Source organism: Schistocerca serialis, chromosome 3, assembly GCF_023864345.2.
Source record: "Schistocerca serialis cubense isolate TAMUIC-IGC-003099 chromosome 3, iqSchSeri2.2, whole genome shotgun sequence".
In the NCBI taxonomy this organism is placed as follows: domain Eukaryota; kingdom Metazoa; phylum Arthropoda; class Insecta; order Orthoptera; family Acrididae; genus Schistocerca; species Schistocerca serialis.
The window spans coordinates 460815613-460838269 of record NC_064640.1 but is presented as its reverse complement, the minus strand read 5'-3'; the positions used below and the strand labels follow the sequence as shown (position 1 = coordinate 460838269).

The 22657-nt window shown below is 42.7% G+C and overlaps 1 protein-coding gene across 1 annotated transcript; it reads right to left on the bottom strand.

Annotated features, from left to right (window-relative positions):
- Positions 1-4878: 4878 nt before the first annotated feature.
- On the bottom strand, positions 4879-20009 carry LOC126470363 (cuticle protein 1). Its single transcript, XM_050098161.1, has 2 exons — positions 19854-20009; positions 4879-5300 (listed from the first exon to the last, which is right to left on the bottom strand). The coding sequence occupies exons 1-2, from the start codon at positions 19866-19868 to the stop codon at positions 5013-5015; spliced, it is 303 nt and encodes a 100-aa protein (XP_049954118.1). The 5' UTR covers positions 19869-20009; the 3' UTR covers positions 4879-5012.
- Between the last annotated feature and the right edge of the window lie 2648 nt (positions 20010-22657).

The window sequence follows — 22657 nt, the reverse complement described above, 5'->3', positions numbered from 1 at the left end:
CAAAAGTTCCTGAAATAGAGAACTTATTATTCCAAACTACTCTTAAGTATTTCACATGCATACCATGTCTCCACTCTTTTGTATTTACGGAGCACACCTAAGACAGGTCTTACCAACACAAGATCCAGCGGCAGAGTGCTGAAACATGGTTGTTCTTCAGGTCATCTCGCACCTCTGTCGAGGTGGGGGAAGACCATGCTACCCATTGGTCAGCCACATTTCAGGCGCTCAAAGCTCAGGTAAATTTCATCTCTTTGGTTCCACCAAAGGTGACCAAAGGACCGTCTCAAAGATGATCATATATTGAGCATTCACTATCTGCGGTTAGCAGACGACCATACATTTATTCATTTCGCAGATCTCACCAAATTGGGTGTAGGGATTTATTTTGTGGGAGTGCACATGTGATCAATTAAATAAATAAATTGTCATTCTTTCCTACACTGGTATCCGGCTTCGGTGTATTAAGTGAAATTGAGTTATGATTACAAAAAATTTATTGTTCTGACACGAATAACGAAGAATGTTGTACCTATTTTCAATGTCGGGCGGTACTGTTCAAAATGGTTCAAATGGCTCTGAGCACTATGGGACTCAACTGCTGTGGTCATAAGTCCCCTAGAACTTAGAACTACCTAAACCTAACTAACCTAAGGACATCACACACATCCATGCCCGAGGCAGGATTCGAACCTGCGACCGTAGCGGTCGTGCGGTTCCAGACTGCAGCGCCTTTAACCGCTCGGCCACTCCGGCCGGCGGCGGTACTGTACCCTTTCAATGGGACCGCTGTTGTTCTTTATAGACATAAATGATTTTGCGGATAGGGTGGACAGCGATCTGCGGTTGTTTGCTGATGATACTGTGGTGTACGGTAAGGTGTCTAAGTTGAGTGTCTGTAGGAAGATACAAGACGACTTAGACAAAATTTCCAGTTAGTGAGATGGATGGCAGGTAGCCCTGAATGTGGAAAAATGTAAGTTAATGCGGATAAATAGGTAGATCAAACCTGTAATGTTCGGATACAGTATTACTAGCGTCCTTCTTGGCACAGTCAAGTCGTTTAAATATCTGGGGGTAACGTTGCATAGCGTTATGAGGTGCAAAGTGCATGTGAGAACTGCGGTAGGGATGGCGAACGGTCGACTTCGGTTTATTGGGAGAATTTTAGGGAAGAGTGGTTCACCTGTGAAGGAGGCTGCATATAGGACGTTGGTAAGACATATTCTTGAGTACTGCTCGAGTGTTTCGGATCCGTATCAGGTCGGATTGAAGGAAGACATCGAAGCAATTCAGAGGCGGGTTTCTGCATTTGTTACAATACGTAAGTGTTACGGACATGCTTCAGGAACTCAAATGGGAATATCTGGAGGGAAGGAGACGTTCTTTTGGAGAAACACTGTTGAGAAAATTTAGAGAACCGGCATTTGAAGCTGACTGCCGAACGATTCTAATGCCACCAACATAAATTACGCGTAAGGACCACGAAGATAAGACAAATTAATGCTCATACGGAGGCATAAAGACAGTCGCTTTTCCCTCGCTCTATTTGCGAGTGCAACAGGAAAGGAAATGACGAGTAGTGGTGTAGGGTACCCTCCGCCACACGCCGTATGGTGGCTTGCGGAGTATCCATGTAGATGTAGATGTAGTTGCCCTGTAAGTCGCAGGCAGCAGTCCTTTCTTTCCATAAATGTGGTACGTTCTTGCTATGTGAGTCACAATCATTGGGAGAGTTCAGAAAGATCAATTTCTCCACATTACCTCAAGGTGTGGAAATACAGGAATTGAAATATGTATATTTCGTCCCTATCTCCTGAATGTCTCTCTGTTTTTATCGGCTATTTGACAGATTTCCGCAAGCGTTCGGTGTTCTATGTGTGGACAGATGGGTCGTCTGATGACACAAATTCAACAGAATCATTCACACATTCACGTTGAAATCCTTCTTTCTTTTAGATGCTGTACGACTTAAAGCCTGTAAGTAGGCTGTTTATGTTTTCTCTATGTAAGTAGGCTGTTTATGTTTTCTTATTGGCAACGTTACGTAGCGCTCAATATGAAAATCACTGGCTGTGCTGTGTGCAGTCTGTGGCTGCTTTGCATTGTTGTAATACTCGCCATTGTAGTGTTGGGCAGCGGCAGCTGGATGTTAACAGCGCGTAGCGTTGCGCAGTTGGAGGTGAGCCGCCAGCAGTGGTGGATGTGGGGAGAGAGATGGCGGAGATTTGAAATTTGTCATGAACTGCTATATTTATATATGATGATATCAAGGTAAATACATTGTTTGCTCTCTATTAATATCTTTCATTTGCTAACTATCCCTATCAGTAGTTAGTGCCTTCCATAGTCTGAATCTTTTATTTAGCTGGCAGTAGTGGCGCTCGCTGTATTGCAGTAGCTTGAGCAGCGAAGATTTTTGTGAGGTAAGTGATTTGTGAAGGGGATAGTTTAATGTTAGTCAGGGCCATTCTTTAGTAGGGAATTTTGAAAGTCAGATTGCGTTGCGCTAAAAACAAAATATTGTGTGTCAGGTTAAGCACAGTCGTGTATAATTGTTTTAAGGGGACGTTTCAAGCCGTCTGTTATCACTTTTGTGCCTGGCAATACAAAGTACTTTATCAGAGAGACTAAGGTGTTCTTCGCCCTCGAATAAACTCGAACTATAAATCACTTGCGGAATCTCTTTCAATGCCACCAAATATCCAAATACGTTCAACTTCATTTTTCAACGATCGTCCTCTCTGGTATTAGATGTCGCATGCGGCGTAGTACAATTTCAAAGGAAAATCAGCATCCGTACCTTTCTTGCGAAGTTTCGTGAAACTCAACCCATTGACATTCTACACAGTTGCTGATACCCTCATTAGGAAGCAATCCGAAGACCCAGCAAACTTTCAAATGACTTTTCACACTACATAACGGAGGAATTAGATTCCTCCATGTGAGACTATCGGCACTCGAAACTCAAAGCTTTCACGCATTGCTATTCACAGCCTAAAACGATAAACAATGCTGCCCTGGCAACACACTAAACATTTACCATAATCCGCGCCACCAGAATAGTGCGGTCGACATCGAGTCGTACGTTCGAAATATACTGACGAAAAAGAAATCGCAACACAAAGAAGGAGATGTGCAACATAACCGAAAGTTTGTAGCCCTGTTTCTACATCTGAAAGGTGATGTTTATTCAAACTTCTCGCCAGTCGAATAAGAGTGACACTAGTAGCTCCACTATGAGGATGGAAATCAAGTTTGCTTTAAATACACGCTGTAAAGTTCGTAAGCGTTAGTTACCTTTGAGACTGGACGTGCTGAGTTGATATTAGTCAGGAATGCCTTTAAGGTGACACAGACGCCATTATCAACACCTCATTGAGTTTGGACGAGGTCTTGTAATAGGGCTACGACAAGCTGGATGTTCCTTGAGCGATACTGCAGAAAGACTTGGTAGAAATGGAACCACTGTACATGACTGCTGGCAGCGGTGATCATGAGAATGTACGGTAGCAAGAAGACGTGGCACGACAGAAAGAGAAGACCATCGTGTTCGGCGTAGGGCTCTGGCATATCGTATTGCATCTGCAGCAGCAATTTGAGCAGCAACTGGAACCACAGTGACACAAAGAACTGTAATAAATCGATTACTTCAAGGACAGATCCTAGCCAGACGCCCTGTAGCCTACAATCCACTGACCACCCAAAACCACCACCATTTGTGACTTCAGTGGTGTCAAGCAAGAGCTCATTGAAGGGCGGGATGGAGGTCTGTTGTGTTTTCTGATGAAAGCTGGTTCTGCCTCGGCACCAGTGAGGTTCGTGTATTGGTTAGAAGGAGGCCAGTTGAAGACATGCAACCAACCTGTATGCGAGCTAGACACATTTGACCTACACCTGGAGTTATGGTACGGGATGCGATTTCGTATGACAGCAAGAACATTCTCATGGTTATCCCATGCATCCTTACTGCAAATTTTTACCTCTATCTGGTGATACAACCTGTTGTACTGCTATTCACGACCAGTATTCCAGGGGGTGTTTTCCAACAGGATAACACACGCCCGCAATCCACTGTTATAACTCAGCACGCTCTATAGACTGGCCGACCGCTGTGATCGAGCGCTTCTAGGCGCCTCAGTGCGGAATTGCGCTGCTGCTACGGTCGCAGGTTCGAATCCTGCCTCGGGCATGGATGTGTGTGATGTCCATAGGTTTGAGTAGTTCTGATTCTAGGGGACTGATGACCTCAGATGTTAAGTCCCATAGTGCTTAGAGCCATTTGAATCATCTACAGACTGTCGTCGACATGTTGCTTTAGTCTGCTCGACCACCAGAACTATCTCCAGTCGAGCGCAGATGGGACACCATCGAACGACAACTCTAGTGTCATCCATGAACAATATTAAATGTCCCTATATTGACCGACTAAGTGGAACAAACATGGAACTCCATCCCATAAACTGACATGCGGAAGCTGTATGACACAATGCATGCCCGTTTGCATGTTTGCTTTCACCATTCTGGCGGTTACACCGACTATTAATGTACCAGCATTTCACATTCGCAATGATTCCTCGCTCTTACATTAACCTGTAATCTTATAACGTCAGTCACTTAATTATATTACCTAGCCAAATAAATTCCCAAAATTTCGTTACTGTATGTCAATTAATTTTTGTTGTTGCAATTTTTTCCGTCAGTTTATACCGTTAGGACCCGCACGTTCGATAGACAATCATTATTGGAAATTACCAAAAATAATGACGTAACTTTATTTTTTCAAGATAATAATTAAAGTTCTCGTAACAGGACAGCTAATTAGGAGTAAATTTGGTAAGAGTAAGGGATTTAATAATTAAAAAGTGATACAAATGATACATGCAAAGGCTTTATTTTGTAGTAGGAACAGTTAAGATTTACACGCTTATTGGTTTAATATGGCACATTGAAAACTTACATTTATCGAACCTATTGCGCGACACTGAAATAATTTAGACAGGAGAGCGCGGCTAACAGAAGGGGTAGCCCGGGCAGGCGGCAGGGTGAACACCAGGAGGGTACTCGCGAGGCGCCGCGTAGCCTGGGTAGACGTTGTTGTTGCAGTAGGGGTAGTTGGGGCAGGCGGCGGCTGCCACTCCTGCGGGGTAGGAGCGAGCCGCGGGCGCGCCGGCCGGAGACGAGAAGGTGGCGATGACGCTGTTGTCGCACAACGGGTAGTTGGGACACAGCGCCGCCGACAGGCCGGCCGGGTAGCGGTCCTGCGCAGCCACCGCCCACGCGCACATTGCCACCAAAACCTGCAACACAAGCACATTGTCACTAACACGACTCCCACAAATTACAGGCATTTATACTACTCAGGCCAACCTACGGTAGTGTTGGAGAATACTTTCTGCACGACTGTCACTATTGGTATACCCCATTCGAGTTCGAATCTATCTACGACGGGAAAACAGCCGGTCGGAGTGGCCGAGAGGTTCTAGGTGCTACAGTCTGGAACCGCGTTACCGCTACGGTCGCAGGTTCGAATCCTGCCTCGGGCATGGATGTGTGTAATGTCCTTAGGTTAGTTAGGTTTAAGTAGTTCTAAGTTCTAGGGGACTGATGACCTAGAAGTTAAGTCCCATAGTGCTCAGAGCCATTTGAACCATTTTTGAACGGGAGAACAAACATAGGTGATGCCCATTTTGAAGAAAGTTCGTCGAACAGACATAGTGAACTATAGGCCTATATCTCTGACGTCGGTCTGTTGCAGAATTTTGGAACAAGTTTTATGCTCGCGTACTACGACATATCTGGAGACCGAAAATCTCTGTAGGAACCGACATGGGTTCCGAAAACGACGATCGTAAGAAACCTAGCTCGCTCTGTTCGTCCACCAGACCCAGAAAGCAGTAGATACAGGCAGCCGGGTAGATGTGTTGCTTGACTTCCGGAAAGCATTCGATATAGTGTCTAACTGCCAACTAATGAATAAAATACAAGTATACGGAATATCAGAACAACTGTGTAATTGGATTGAAAAGTCTCTAGCAAATATAACACAGCATGCAGTTCTGAATGGAGAAAAGTCTTCTGGCTAGAGTTGCAAAACTATCGTAGGCTACCCTGAGCTACCATAAATAAGCGTAGATTACGGTAGGTTTCCCAGTAGCTTTTCTCATTTAAGGTCGTACCTGCGTTAACTCTACCTTGGCTGTGTTGCATACGTATCGGGCGTTGCCTCATAACTATCGCTTTCCTTACATATGTGATCAGTGTCCTAATAGACTCCCCTAAAAATCGGAATCGCTGAACCGTCTAGAAACTGAGTGATGATATATAAACGGCAGGTTAACCTATGGAACATTTTTGGTCTACATAATTATCTTCCTGTCTGTTACTTAACGGTAAACAGTATTTATAGCAAAATTGGAACTGTCAATGTTTAATTCAGGCTTTATTCAAAAATTATTGATTTGTTACGTGAAACAGAGGGGTGTTATATTAAAAATAAAACAAAAATACAAATTTATATATAACGGTTTCCTCAACAAAAAGGCAAAATAAAAAAAAAACACAAAACAAAAATATGTCAAACATCGCTTCAGTACTTCGTCGAACTTATACAAAACATGTTTCTGTCATTCGTAAACGACTTTCGCATTTATCAATAATAACATGGAATTCTTGCCTTTGATCATCATTAAGGACGTTCCACTAAGTAAAAAGTAAGGGCAACATACAGGGTGGTCTATTGATAGTGACCGGGCCAAATATGTCACGAAATAAGCATCAAACGAAAAAACTACAAAGAACGAAACTCGTCTAGCTTGAAAGGGGAAACCAGATGGCGCTATGGTTGGACCGCTAGATGGCGCTGCCATAGGTCAAACGAATATCAACTGCATTTTTTAAAATAGGAACCCCCATTTTTATTACATATTCGTGTAGTACGTAAAGAAATACGAATGTTTTAGTTCGACCACTTTTATCGCTTTGTGATAGATGGCGCTGCAACAGTCACAAACGTATATGTACGTGGTATCACGTAACATTCCGCCAGTGCGGACGGTATTTGCTTCGTGATACATTACCCGTGTTAAAATTAACCGATTACCAATTGCGGAAGAGGTCGATATCGTGTTAATGTGTGGCTATTGTGATCAAAATGCCCAACGGGCGTGTGCTATGTATGCTGCTCGGTATCCCGGACGACTTCATCCAAGTGTCCGGACCGTTCGCGCCGGATAGTTACGTTATTTAAGGAAACAGGAAGTGTTCAGCCACATGTGAAACGTCAACCACAACCTGCAAGAAATGATGATGCCCAAATAGGTGTTTTAGCTGCTGTCGCGGCTAATCCGCACATCAGTAGCAGACAAATTGCGCGAGAATCGGGAATCTCAAAAACGTCGGTGTTGAGAATGCTACATCAACATCGATTGCACCCGTACCATATTTCTATGCACCAGGAATTGCATGGCGACGACTTTGAACGTTGAGTACAGTTCTGCCACTGGGCACAAGAGAAATTACGGGACGATGACAAGTTTTTTGCACGCGTTCTATTTAGCGTCATTCACCAACAGCAGTAGCGTAAACCGGCATAATATGCACTATTGGGCAACGGAAACTCCACGATGGCTTCAACAAGTGGAACATCAGCGACCTTGGCGGGTTAATGTATGGTGCGGCATTATGGGATGAAGGATAATTGGCTCCCATTTTATCGATAGCAGTCTAAATGGTGCTATGTATGCTGATTTCCTACGTAATGTTCTACCGATGTTACTACAAGATGTTTCACTGCATGACAGATTGGTGATGTACTTCCAACATGATGGATGTCCGGCACATAGCTAGCTATCTGATGTCCCCGGATTTCTTTCTGTGTGGAAAGTTGGTTATTTGCTATCGTGATCCACCGACAACGCCTGACAATATGCGTCAGCGCATTGTCAATGCATGTGCGAACATTACGGAAGGCGAACTACTCGCTGTTGAGAGGAATGTCGTTACACGTATTGCCAAATACATTGAGGTTGACGGACATCATTTTGAGCATTTATTGCATTAATGTGGTATTTACAGGTAATCACGCTGTAATAGCATGCGTTCTCAGAAATGATAACTTCACAAAGGTACATATATCACATTGGAACAACCGAAATAAAATGTTCAAACGTACCTATGTTCTGTATTTTAATTTAAAAAACCTACTTGTTACCAACTGTTCGTCTAAAATTGTGAGCCATACGTTTGTGACTATTACAGCGCGACCTATCACAAAGCGAAAATAGTGGTCCAACTAAAACATTCACATTCTTTACGTACTACACGAATATGTAATAAAAAATGGCGGTTCCTATTTAAAAAAAAACGCGGTTGATATCCGTTTGACCTATGGGAGCACCATCTAGCGGTCCATCCATTGCGCCATCCGGTTTTCCCCTTCAAGCTAGACAAGTTTCGTTCTTTGTAGTTTTTTTCGCTTGACCCTTATTTCGTAGATTTTTGGCCCGGTCACGATCAATGGACCACGCTGCGTATATACACACACCAGGTGGCCCACACAAGCCATCCTCTGTCGTTTTACATCAAATGAATTCGCAGTTGTGTATAAGGGCTACCATCAGCTGTAGAACTGAATGACGACAATGAAAATTTGTGCCCGACCGGGACTCGTACACGGATTTCCCAATTATCTCGAGCGTTCGTCATAACATTTGCTTATCCGTACACGACTCACGGCTAGATGCAAACTTCCGTATGTCATCAGCCGCTGCAATAACATATCGTATTTATCTGCCGATACCGGGAAAGTGACTTTCAAGTATAACGTCTGACCTGTACAGAAATATACATAATGGAAGGTCGTAGAGGATTGGTTGACGACTTATGGAAGTTAGGGTCTGGCGGTGAGTCGGGCACGGATAGCCAGTTGGTATGGCGAGCGGTCGCGACAAGCGGGAAATGCGAGTCTGAGCCCCGGTCCGGCACAAATTTTCTTTGTCGTCATTGCATTGTACAGCTGATGGTAGACCTTATTCGCAATTGCGAATTTATTTGATGTGTTTCGCAACAGCTGTGATCGCCGCAGTGCTTGTTCAAAGGAACTTCGCATCGTAATCAGAATAACACAGGCACTACAATATCATCTGTAGTTCTATGTATCCCGCATACGTTAGTGCAGGAAGGGTTGTCTCATCACACCTGTCCAAAGGGGGAGTGCACGTCCAAGTGAACCTCTACTGAGCTTAAGGTCGCATGGCCGTCTGTTTTCCGTTTGTTGTTCGAGTCGTGTCTTACGGTCAGACAGGTAACAACTGCAATGTATTCCAGCGGAGACTACACCGATATGATACTGACCTATGGGGAGACGCACCCCAATGCAGCTGCGGCTAGAAGGCTGGAATCATAACTTTTTCCAACACTATATCTTTTTTATTCTGTGCATGTTTCTAAACGTACAGTGATGCGTTTAAGAACGGGGGGGAGCTTTCCAGGTACAATGCGTCGTGGAAACATAAGTCTGCGGGGCACCCGATGTTTCCAAAAAAATGTTCAAATGTTTCTGACATCTTATGGGACTTAACTGCTAAGGTCATCAGTTCCTAAGCTTACACACTACTTAACCTAAATTATCCTAAGGACAAACACACACACAACCATGCCCGAGGGAAGACTCGAACCTCCGCCGGGACCAGCCGCACAGCCCATGACTGCAGCGCCTGAGACCGCTAGGCTATCCCGCGCGGCTAGTCCGATGTTTCCCGGAGCGTTAATATTTTGGAGTACATCCCACACACAGTAAGTGTAACTTAAATGAAAATGACGCGTAGGCCTAGGTATAATATAGTACAAACAAAATTGTTGTAGTGCTATTGCATTTAGGTCGCTGTATTATTTGTACCTGTAATAATAATAATAATAGTAATACTATTTTGGTCATTATTATTAATGTCATGAGGCACTAGATCTCGTCCAGTAACACCGATTTCTCATCGTAATTAAGACAACAGAAGAACTGCAGAGGACCTGGGGATATCGAGGTCTTCTGTACAAACGAGAATGGCATCCTTTTAAGCTGCACCTAAACCAACAGCTATATGGAAACTATTTTCAAAATCGGGTATCGTTCGGCAGAAGTCTCGTAAATAAAGCAGCCGTAAATCCGGAATTCATCAGGCAGATTTTATGGGGAGATGAATTCTGTTTCGCCAGTGACAGGACTGTCACTGTGGGCTTCTTCAAATTCTCAGTGGTTACGACAACAGCACATGCAAGCACGTTGGGGTATTAATGTATGGTGCGGCGTTCTATAAGACCACAACATTGGACCAGTTTATTCGGCTCTCAGACTAACTAGTCGGCTGTATTTAGAGTTCCTACAGAATGAGCTTGATCTTGGGCGTCTCCTGGAAGACATTCCATTTCAGTTAGCTGTGACGCACTGGTTTCAGTACGATGGTGCACCATCCGTCATTGTAGAGGGGTTAGGGAATATATCAACAATGTGTACGCCAAGAGGTGGATACGGCGTGGTGGTGCATTCGATGCCCAGCGATATCGCCTGATTTAACGCCTTTTGATGTTTTATTATGGAGTTATATCAAAGCCAGCGTTTACGAAACGGAACCGGAAGCTCTAGATGTGTTAAAAGTTGGTTGTTTTGGGGAAGACCAGACAGCGAGGTCATCGGTCTCATCGGATTAGGGAAGGACAGGGAAGGAAGTCGGCCGTGCCCTTTGAAAGGAACCATCCCGGCATTTGCCTGGAGCGATTTAGGGAAATCACGGAAAACCTAAATCAGGATGGCCGGACGCGGGATTGAACCGTCGTCCTCCCGAATGCGAGTCCAGTGGGTTAAAGGAACGAATACGTCACGCTTGCGCTTCACTATGTGCAACCATGTTATTCTTTATTGCACTCAAAGATATGACAGCATTTATGTAATACTGACAATTGTGAAGCAAGAACTGGTGCATTACGTGTTGTTAGTAAATTATCTGTCATATATTGATATGCCTAGAAACAGATAATTAATTTGCTTTGGACCTTGTGCGTATTGTTATGGTCAGGGACAATCATTCTTCTACACGGACACCTTTCTCAAGCCAAGGAATCGAACGCAGCACCCCTCGTACAACAAGCAATTTTTCTAGTGACGAGCTATAGGACTGTTATAGCTGTAATGGGTTTGTTTTCAAGCGCTGGTCTTACGTTTAACGGGGTCTGCTCTCTGTTGGTTTGGAGTCCCCTTTACTGTTCTGCTTCGGCAAAACTTTCGGCGCCTGTGGTATCTGCGATTAACTAATGTCAACGGAGGGCCGAATGCATGGGCCACCTGGTATATATATGTATATATATGGAAGCTTGCCAGCGATCGTTCTTCTCGCGAACCATGCTCGACTGTAACAGGAAAAAGGGAAATTGACATCAGTAAACAAAGTACTCTCCGCCACATATCGTAGGGTGGCTTGCGGAGTGTAGATGAAGACGTCGATCTTATTTCGTACTAAACGAACCTCTGACGAAACGCACTGTTCTACTTTGGATCTTCTCTATTTCCTCTATCAGTCGTATCTGGCAAAGAACGCAGACTGATGAGCAATACTCAAGTATCGGACGAACGAGGGTTTTGTAAGTTACCTCCTACATGTGGGGACTACAAATCCTTCCTATGTATCCCAGTCTGACATCTACGTTTCCTGCGGTTAACTTATAGCCAACAGATTAAAACTGTGTGCCGGACTGAGACTGGAACTCAGGACCTTTGCCTTTCGCTGGAAAGTGCTCTACCGACTGAGCTACCCAACCACGACTCAGGACCCATCCTCTTAGCTTTACTTCCGGCAGTACCTCGTCTCCTACCTTCCAAACTTCACAGAAGCTCTCCTGCGAACCTTGCAGAAATAGCACTACTGAAAGAAAGGATATTGCAGAGATGTGGCTTAGCCACAGCCTGGGTGATGTTTCCAGTAGAACTCTTGTGGTATAATTATTGAAATAGACACTTCCTTACCCAATTATGATCTCAAAATTTTAATATTTGTAATATTAAATTGCATATATTATTTTATATTTTTTGAGAGTCGGATAAGTAAGCTGTGCTAGTTAAGGTGGCTTTTCGGTACCCAGGCAGCAGTGTTCGTGTCCCGTCATCGACATGTGCGTAAATTTCAGCTACTAAGTATGGCTAAATAGTTACCACATCGTAGTCCGCAGCTCGTAGTCGTGCGGTAGCGTTCTCGCTTCCCACGCCCGGGTTTCCGGGTTCGATTCCTGGCGGGGTCAGGGATTTTCTCTGCCTCGTGATGACTGGGTGTTGTGTGCTGTCCTTAGGTTAGTTAGGTTTAAGTAGTTCTAAGTTCTAGGGGACTGATGACCATAGATGTTAAGTCCCATAGTGCTCAGAGCCATTTGAACCATTTGAACCAACCACCACATCGTATTGTCGGCCAGTCGGTATATTAGTCAACACAGTGATTTGAAAAAAAAATTACCGAAAATTCTAGAGAATTCGATTAAGGAAAAAATATTTGAAGTAGCTGGTGCCCCACAGATTGTAAATACTTGTCAAAAATCATGTTGTATCCCCATCAGCTGCTTTGAAGATCTTTATTGCTGTTACCAATTTCGGTTGTTATTAACCGTAACCAGGCACCTGGATATATACCGGGGCAGCAGTGTGGCTCTTAATTCCCATGTATAGGGACGGCTATTCTCAATACTGAGCACATTATAATTTGTCTGTCATTCGATAATGTAATGCAAAATGAGCTTTGTCATAATAATTGCGGCGCTACGGTTTCTTCCAGGACATTTTCTTTACAGGGAAAGAAGGAATTCGTCTGAGAACTCGACCAGGCACTATGCGTTAATCAGGACTGCATTAGAATTCATTTGAAAACGGTAGTGAAACTGCTAATGACTCATGTATTGAATGAGAAAAGGTAAGTAAGAAGGTACTGATAGTGATCAGTAACAGACGAATGGTAGCAACAGTGAAGATTTCCATCGTATCTTTTTCTGTACATAAGACTGTTCATATATGTAACCAGGTACCCGAGTTCACAGTCATAACTGAAACTGGAAGCAATAATAAAGATTTTAATAGCAACTGAAAATGGTACAACATTATTTTAGACAGATTAAGATAAACCTCATATGGAGTTAATGATACCATTAGTACATCGCCATAGTGACGATAGTGTAAAGTCTAAATTTAAAGTAAACGCGCCGAGTGCTTACAGAGAATTAGTCTTGCATTAAATTTATCTTATAAGTAGATAGAGAAGTTTATTTTTCTGGTCATTAAATAGCTATATTTCAATAATCACATAATATTTGGTCTGTGTAGGTTCTATTGTACTTGAGAGTAAAACTATCTGCTTACCAGGGAGATGACATTTCAACTAGCTGAACTTCCACTTCGGTACCATTTAAAAATTTATTGTCAGTTCACCGCAGGCTTCTCCTACACCTTAATCTTAGTGCTGTTAGCAGTTGGCTGGAGTTGGTTCAGCAACATTCTTCAAAAGCTAACCTCCACAATACAGTCTTCGAATTTTTGATGTTTCACGGTAAATCCATTTAGTAGTTTGGTCATAATGATGACGGAGCTATGGTTATGAATTATATTTCAATCTCTTTTTGTTACATCTTTGAGTTACCAAGTTCCTGATTTTGCATAAAATTTCGAGGAAGTGTGATTGCAAAACATTTGATATTTCCAGGAATAGTCATGCTCAATATCTCGCTTCACTGAATATTTTTGTAGCATATGAACTTAGCTTACATATACAGGGCTATTACAAATGATTGAAGCGATTTCATAAATTCACTGTAGCTCCATTCATTGACATATGGTCACGACACACTACAGATACGTAGAAAAACTCATAAAGTTTTGTTCGACTGAAGCCGCACTTCAGGTTTCTGCCGCCAGAGCGTTCGAGAGCGCAGTGAGACAAAATGGCGACAGGAGCCGAGAAAGCGTATGTCGTGCTTGAAATGCACTCACATCAGTCAGTCATAACAGTGCAGCGACACTTCAGGACGAAGAAGTTCAACAAAGATCCACCAACTGCTAACTCCATTCGACGATGGTATGCGCAGTTTAAAGCTTCTGGATACCTCTGTAAGGGGAAATCAACGGGTCGGCCTGCAGTGAGCGAACGGTTGAACGCGTGCGGGCAAGTTTCACGCGTAGCCCGCGGAAGTCGACGAATAAAGCAAGCAGGGAGCTAAACGTACCACAGCCGACGGTTTGGAAAATCTCACGGAAAAGGCTAAAGCAGCAGCCTTACCGTTTACAATTGCTACAAGCCCTGACACCCGATGACAAAGTCAAACGCTTTGAATTTTCGGCGCGGTTGCAACAGCTCATGGAAGAGGATGCGTTCAGTGCGAGACTTGTTTTCAGTGATGAAGCAACATTTTTTCTTAATGGTGAAGTGAACTGACACAATGTGCGAATCTGGGCGGTAGAGAATCCTCACGCATTCGTGCAGCAAATTCGCAATTCACCAAAAGTTAACGTGTTTTGTGCAATCTCACGGTTTAAAGTTTACGGCCCCTTTTTCTTCTGCGAAAAAAACGTTGCAGGAAACGTGTATCTGGACATGCTGGAAAATTGGCTCATGCCATAACTGGAGACCGACAGCGCCGACTTCATCTTTCAACAGGATGGTGCTCCACCGCACTTCCATAATGATGTTCGGCATTTCTTAAACAGGAGATTGGAAAAGCGATGGATCGGTCGTGGTGGAGATCATGATCAGCAATTCATGACATGGCCTCCACGCGACTTAACCCCATGCGATTTCTGTCTGTGGGGTTATGTGCAAGATTCAGTGTTTAAACCTCCTCTACCAAGAAACGTGCCAGAACTGCGAGCTCGCATCAACGATGCTTCCGAACTCATTGATGGGGACATGCTGCGCCGAGTGTGGGAGGAACTTGATTATCGGCTTGATGTCTGCCGAATCACTAAAGGGGCACATATCGAACATTTGTGAATGCCTAAAAAAACTTTTTGAGTTTTTGTATGTGTGTGCAAAGCATTGTGAAAATATCTCAAATAATAAAGTTATTGTAGAGCTGTGAAATCGCTTCAATCATTTGTAATAACCCTGTACAAAAGTATTCAATTGAAAGCTTCTTGCCATTGCGAAGAGATTCTTGGAAGAGAGATAAACTGATGTTAGTGTAAGTGTGCAATTCGCTTAGTTTGCGGAGTTGTTATGAAAATAAGCAAAACATATAGCAGAAGAGACTGAGATACCAGTTTCGAAAATGTGTATGACCTGTATCTGTGAATGCACACTTTTCCGGTGTGTACTACTCTCAACACTGTCACCAGACTGAAAACCGGAGAGCGTTTCATCACCATGTATCACCTAGACTTGTAACAACAATGATCAGTGGAAGAGCGTAAACACATATAATACTGTTACGTACTGATGAGAGATTACCGCAAAATGTATTGACATTTGACATATATAATACATCGAAAGCTCCTGGTGTCTCCTGGGCACAAAATCCATCCGATGCTTTTGATTTATATAATGATAGGAAATCTGGGAATATATTATTAGAAAAAGATTCTTTTAAATTAACGCAATTTATTTCTCCTTCTGCATATGTGATATCCGAGGTTGGTACACAGTTTATTGCAATGGACGCATTATAAAATACCTTCTGCAGGGCAATTAAACGGAATACCCCTCATGATATTTAGCAATATAGACGTTCACATCCGTAAAGATGAAAATAAAAATGTTTATCTTATAATATGCTTGAGCATGAACGTAATTATCAAAACTACTAAAATCTCTCATATCCTTAGGCTCCATCGTATAACCTCGATGGACTATAAGCAAACTGAATTATTTATTAACGTTTTCCTATCAAATAATAAAAAAAGTACATGCAATAGTCTAATATAAGGTAGGTCATTAGAACAGAAGAATCGGGTATTTCCTTTTCTACACATTGCATAATCCTATCGAATGTACTGATGAATTCTCCTCGGTTTATCAGTCGAATGGTGGCGTCGTCTTGTCGCAACATTTCAATGAGTTTCGTACCAATCTTCGCCAGAAGATGATGGGTACGAAACTCATTGAAACGTTGCGACAAGACGACGCCACCACTCGGCTGATAACCCAAGAGGAATTCATCAGTGGAATACGCCGAGAAAGACTGCAATCGCTATTGAATATAGCTTCGTCCTTTACGAAATGAGATTGGTTGTCTACGTAATAGGTAACTGAGAGTCTGATGATGCGAACATATGTGCTGTTGCGTGTGTGTAGTATTCCCTGACTTCAGTTTTAATCTGTCGTAGTGGGATGCATTTGATGTTACATCTTGGTAGTGCTGGGCACAGCATTATCACTACTCGGCAACGTCTCATTGTAATCAATCCACTTAGAGAGAAACAATTTGCCTGAAGAAATAAAAGAGTATCGGGAAATTTACTTAAGATCTGAACTTCGAAATTCAGAAAGAGCTTTGTTTCTATTTCATGCTACTCGCGGGACAATATTGTGGGCGTCACAGAGTCAGACAAATTACTTTTGCTTATGGAAAGAAATGAGACCCCCTTCAGGGGAGTTCAGCCGCCGTATTGGAAGTCCTTTTTAGGTGAAGTTACAACGGCGACTTGCGAGTCAATGACAATGATGATGAAGGACAAACAACACCCAGTCTCCGGCCGGGAATCGAACCCGGGCCCCTTGCGTGGTAGGCGATAACGCTACCGCTGCGCTGCGGAGGAGGAAACTTTTGCTTATAATTTATAGGAACGAAAGTAAAACATTTGTCCTGGTATCGCGTTTTACACTATGAAAATAGAACGTTATGTACTTGACATGCTGGCCATCCAATTCGTGCACAAGCGGGTACCGAAAATGATAAGTAGAATCAATGAATACTGCATACACAAGCGATTTCCGGTTTTCTTATTATATACCTGTACGATAAAGAAAGTGATAGTTTAATGATCCATTTCACGGTCCATTTCGAACATCGAAATCAAGAACTCAGCTACATGCCTAATCTGAGAGCAGCCTGAAATAGTGCAGAATAGTGTTTTATTCCGCTTAAATCATTTTCAAACAGCTAGCGACATGCTCTAGTGTTAAGTCACAAGACTTTTTCTCAGAAGAACTGGGGTTCAAATCCCTGTCCGGCCATGGAGATTTAAGTATCCATAAGTTTCCTAAATCACTTCTCCAAGTCCTGCGACGGTTCCTGTAACAAGGCTGCAGCGCAGTTCCGTCTTCACTCTCTCCCAGTCCGAGCTGTGCTCCATCTCGATGACTACCATTTCGACAGGTCACTAAATTCTACCCTTCTTTTGTTCATTCTTCCTCAACACTTGTCAGATATGAGTAAAATTACTATACATATGGAAAGTATCACGGTATACAATGGACTAAGAGCACTAATGTAGACCATAGTATTTATTTTGTGTCATCAACTAGCTGCAGCACAGCTAAGTAATACTTTCTGGCAACGTGACGTCATTTCAGTTCTTCTAGGTACCAAAAACTGAAGAAGAATAGCAAATTCTTCAATTAATTCGGATCTCAGTAATATATTTTATTTGGTACCTTTACTAGTGGAATAAAATGATAGTACTATTTAGCCTTCAGGTGATACAAAATTATTAAAAATTTATCGTATCTTGTGTCTTCATTAAAAAAAAGTTTCGCTGACGCACAAATGTTTCAATTCCGTCAATATCAGTATCAAAACTGTTTCTAACGTTCTCTTATCGACTGGTACTGTGCACCAAGCGGGGCTAGAAAGCTTGATTATAAGCAAGAAGCACTGGATCTTTGGTGTAGGAATCACGAAAATTATAATTCAAGGAGCAGTTAAAAATCAATGAAAGGCTTCCACAACCTCTTTTTTTGTTTTAATTTTTTAATTTTTTTTTAAAAAAGCGCTTTAAACGATGCTGGCATATCGGATTTTTTTACTATTAAGACCTTTGACTGTTTATATACATCTGTTTCTAAACTTTACAAATCACACACAATACGTCACCAAAACTAAGAAAACATGTCACCAGTAAAAATACTTTGTATGTTAAGAGCGTTGATAGGTCTCTCCATAGAAAGGGCAAGTGCTTTATTGATCTCAGGCTGTTACGTGAAGCCTAATTTAAGTGATTTTTTTCGTAAATGAAATTAGAAGTTCAGTGCTTGTCACTACGAATGACGCGTCCTCTCTCCACGTTCTTGCATTTACGGTTTATACTCGTTCCAAGCGCGAGTGTAACGTCTAAAGGATGTTTACTTACAAGGGAACCTCCCCATCGCACCCCCCGCAGATTTAGTTATAAGTTTGCACAGTGGATAGGCCTTGTAAAATTGAACACAGATGAATAGAGAAAACAGGAAGAAGTTGTGTGGAACCGTGAAAAAAATTAGTAAAATATACAAACTGAGTAGTCCATTTGCAAGATAGGCAACATCAAGGACAATGTGAGCTCGGGAGCGCCGTGGTCCCGTGGTTAGCGTGAGTAGCTGCGGAATGAGAGGTCCTTGGTTCAAGTCTTCCTTCGCTTGAAAATTTTACTTTCTTTATTTTCGCAAAGTTATGATCTGTCCGTTAGTTCATCGACTTCTCTGTTCACTGCAATAAGTTTAGTGTCTGTGTTTTGCGACCGCACCGCAAAACCGTGCGATTAGTAGACGAAAGGACGTACCTCTCCAATGGGAACCGAAAACATTTGATCGCAAGGTCATAGGTTAACCGATTCTTCCACGGGAAAACACGTCTGATATATTCTATACGACACTGGTGACGGCATGTGCGTCACATGACAGGAATATGTTGTCGACCCACCTAACTTGTACACTTGGCGAATGGGTAAAAAGATTCTTCTACCTTGCCCAATTTAGGTTTTCTTGTGGATGTGATAATCACTCCCAAAAAAGTGATGAAAACATAAGAGTTTGTCACATAAACTGAAAATAAAAAATTAAACTTTTCACTCGAGGGAAGACTTAAACCTAGGACCTCTCGTTCCGTAGCTGCTCTCGCTAACCACGGGACCACGGCGCTCCTCGACTGCCAGTGTCCTTGATGTTTACCTTACTTCGCATGGACTACTCAGTTTGTATATTTTACTAATTTTTTTTCATAGTTCCACACAACTTCTTCCTGTTTTCCCGATTGATCTGTGTTCAGTTTTTCAAGGCCTATCCACTGTGCCAACTTATAACTAAATCTGAGGGGGTAGCAATGGGGAGGTTCCCTTGTTAGTCGCCTCTGTGTCGAGTGTTATTAGTCTAATAATAGCCTTGGCAACGATAGTAGAGGACTGAAAAATATTCATAGTTACCGCTCGCTAATCTGCATCTTGGAATGTTCTTATTAGGTTTTTCATAGATATTTGCCATCTTTTGTCGAGTGTCGACCTTTCAAGATTTTGAAGAATTACTTTAAAAGTTTCTCGCCGACCAGAAAACCTTTGTCTACTTTCGCTACATTCGATTTCCCCTATTAATCAAGCCAGTTCTGGAACGCAAAAACTAGAGCAGTATATCAGTATGGGGCGTACAGTTGTTACAGGGATATTGCAAACCGCTGTTATCGTACTAAGAAATCGATGCGAGCTATACGTTTTAAATAGAACTGCGCATATGTGACTATTCCACTTAATATCTCCACACATTATATGACATGATTGCTCCAGTAATGTACTAAGAGGCTATTAAATTGTGACTTTACGTGATTTCTCTGCAATGAAAAAGAAGTTGTCAGTCTTTGCGCCAACATACGTGAAGGTTAGTTCTGAAGATAGCTACGCATCAATGCCCAAGATACCAGACTGATAAACTTACCAGAGTCCTGAGCATCTCGAGTATGTGTTGAGCAGTGTTCTTTCGAATACTGATGACAAGGTAACATCAGTAGGCCTTATATATTGCAGCATAGGCTCGTCGATTTTCTCTCGTTTTGGAGCAGGCTTCCCGTCCCCACTTCTGGTTGTCGTTAGCCTCACCGCCTCTTCGCCTCCGCCCATAACGATGGCCGCGTTGAGGGCTTCTTAGTCCCAAGGACGCCGCTGCAGAGCCAACCCAACTGCGAGTGCGTCACCAGGAAACTGTTTGCCGCGTCCGCCTGCTGCCTCAAGGTAGGCACCCAGCATACCGCCAAACATCCATCGCAGCAAGTAATCATAAAATTTTCCTCCTCAGTTATTTGCAAGCACTTTTTATCTGTATAACACGAGACAGTCATATGAACAGACTTCCAGAATACGAATTAAGCGTTCCTTGACATACCGACGTCGCTAAAGATGCACTCGGGCTGACAGCGTTGCGTTTATATTGCGTTGGAATATTCGATCTAAAAGTCATGTGAGAATATGTCAAACGCATTATTTACATATATTCATTGTCCTAAGCAACCAGCTGATAGGCTTTCTTCATAAATTGTAATTTCATGTCAACAACAACCTCATTAGGTGCGCATCCCTAACTCAACTTTGCCGAAGATTGGATAGGGAACTGCTCGAAGCCTGGTCGAAGTCGGCATTACGGAAAAGGCCTAAGCTGATCAACGAAACATGCTATGTTCTTGCTATAGGGAACCATTCTGACATTAACCTGAAGTAATTCGGAAGAAATAAAGATAGGGCAGACTTAAACGCGCCCACAGTGAAGAGGACGCTATAAACGAACTTGGGCAGTGGTAGGGAAGAAAATAGATGGAACTAGTTTGGAATGATTTATTTTATACCTAAATCGGCGTAACAGGACAGGAATTCGAAACCCTCTACAGCCAAATACGAGAACAATTTCTTACCCACTAACTCACCTCAATCAGCTGGTGCGAATTGCTTAGCAACCGCACCATGTTATTTTGGTTAAGTTCTTCATCACTAAGTAAAACCGCGTGAAGGAAGTAAAATGAAAACGTAGAGTGAAAGGAATTTTAAAAAGGTGTTTCAATTGAAATTGCTCTCGGAGGTCGTTAGGTTATTTTAAAGGTGTACATCGCTGGAAGACCTCAACGCATCTCTACTCTCTACGAGCCTTCACCACGGATGCGGACACTCGGTTTTGCCGTCAGCTCCCATGTGAAACTCAATTGTGCAGTAACCCTACGATCTTTCATAACTGACCTTCCTAATAAATGTGGCGTACTCAGAAAATAACCGTCTTAGAAGGGAAATTGATCTTTCGTACTTTCAGCACTACAACCCCGCTAGGAAGAATTAATGAGACATCTGTAAAATTTAAAAAAAAATCCTAAAACACCATAACATGATTAAAGCTGCGAAGTCTATGAACATGGTACGCTCCTTCGAGGTGAACCTGTTATCTGAAAGAGAGTCGTGATAGGGGGAACTAATGCGGAACCTGTTCAATACCCGCAAAATTCCGAAGTAGCGGAAAATACTGAAAAACGACAAAGTGGATAAAACATACAAAAACGTATCTATCAGGGTACGAATTAAGGTCGTATCACAGAGCTAACCAACACTTTACATATAGAGAGTGAGCAATTTTCATCGTGTTTGAGTCCCTACCACCATTTTATGTTAGAACAAGTGACCTTTTACATGTATTATAATTGACATACTTTCCCATCGAGATTAAAATTTCCAGCGATTTTTACATCGTTTAAGTAGTTTGTTTCTGCCAGCTCAGATTTTTTAACCACCAATTTCATAAACTAGTGGAGAGGGAGGGGAGGCCTCTGCATTGCCCCTGGAAGTGACGTTATGAGCGGCTGGCCAAAATTATACTAATACACAATCTGGTTATCTATAGCTGAATTCTAGTAAACAAAACCTGTTCTGTCATCGATATTCGTATCTGCTTCATCTGGGCTTAATGTCGTCGGGTGATAATGGTAAAACGATTCAGTCACAAAGGTTGGGGAACAGAAAGTATAAGGTATTGCTATTCTATTGCCGGCCGGTGTGGCCGTGCGGTTCTAGGTGCTTCAGCCGGGAACCGCGTGACCGCTACAGTCGCAGGTTCGAATTCTGCCTCGGGCATGGATGTGTGGTGTGTTGTCCTTAGGTTAGTTAGTTTTAAGTAGTTCTAAGTTCTAGGGGACTGTTGACCACACCGAGCGAGCTGGCGCAGTGGTTAGACACTGGACTCACATTCGGGAGGACGACGGTTCAATCCCGCGTCCAGCCATCCTGATTTAGGTTTTCCGTGATTTCCCTAAATCCCTCCAGGCAAATGCCGGGATGGTTCCTTTCAAAGGGCATGGCCGACTTCCTTCCCCGTCCTTCCCCAATCCGATGAGACCGATGACCTCGCTATCTTGTCTCCTTCCCCGAAACAACCAACCAATCAACTGATGACCACAGATGTTAAGTCCCACAGTGCTCAGAGCCATTTGAACTATTCTATTTGTTTTCACCTCGAACTTCTTTTTCTAGACGAAGCACTCTAGTCAGTGAAATCTCTCAATGTTTCGATAGTATTTGGCTAATTATTTTATAAACGAAAGAACAGTCCTTATGGAGTTACTTAACATTTGCCGAAAAGAAAATTCCACCTAATGTTTTGCGTGGTGTTCCATATATCGAGTTCCTTTAATATCCCAATAAGTCCACTGCGCACCGCCTTGAAGTTCCCTGATTACAAAGTGTCCATCTTAAATGCTTTACAATAAGAAT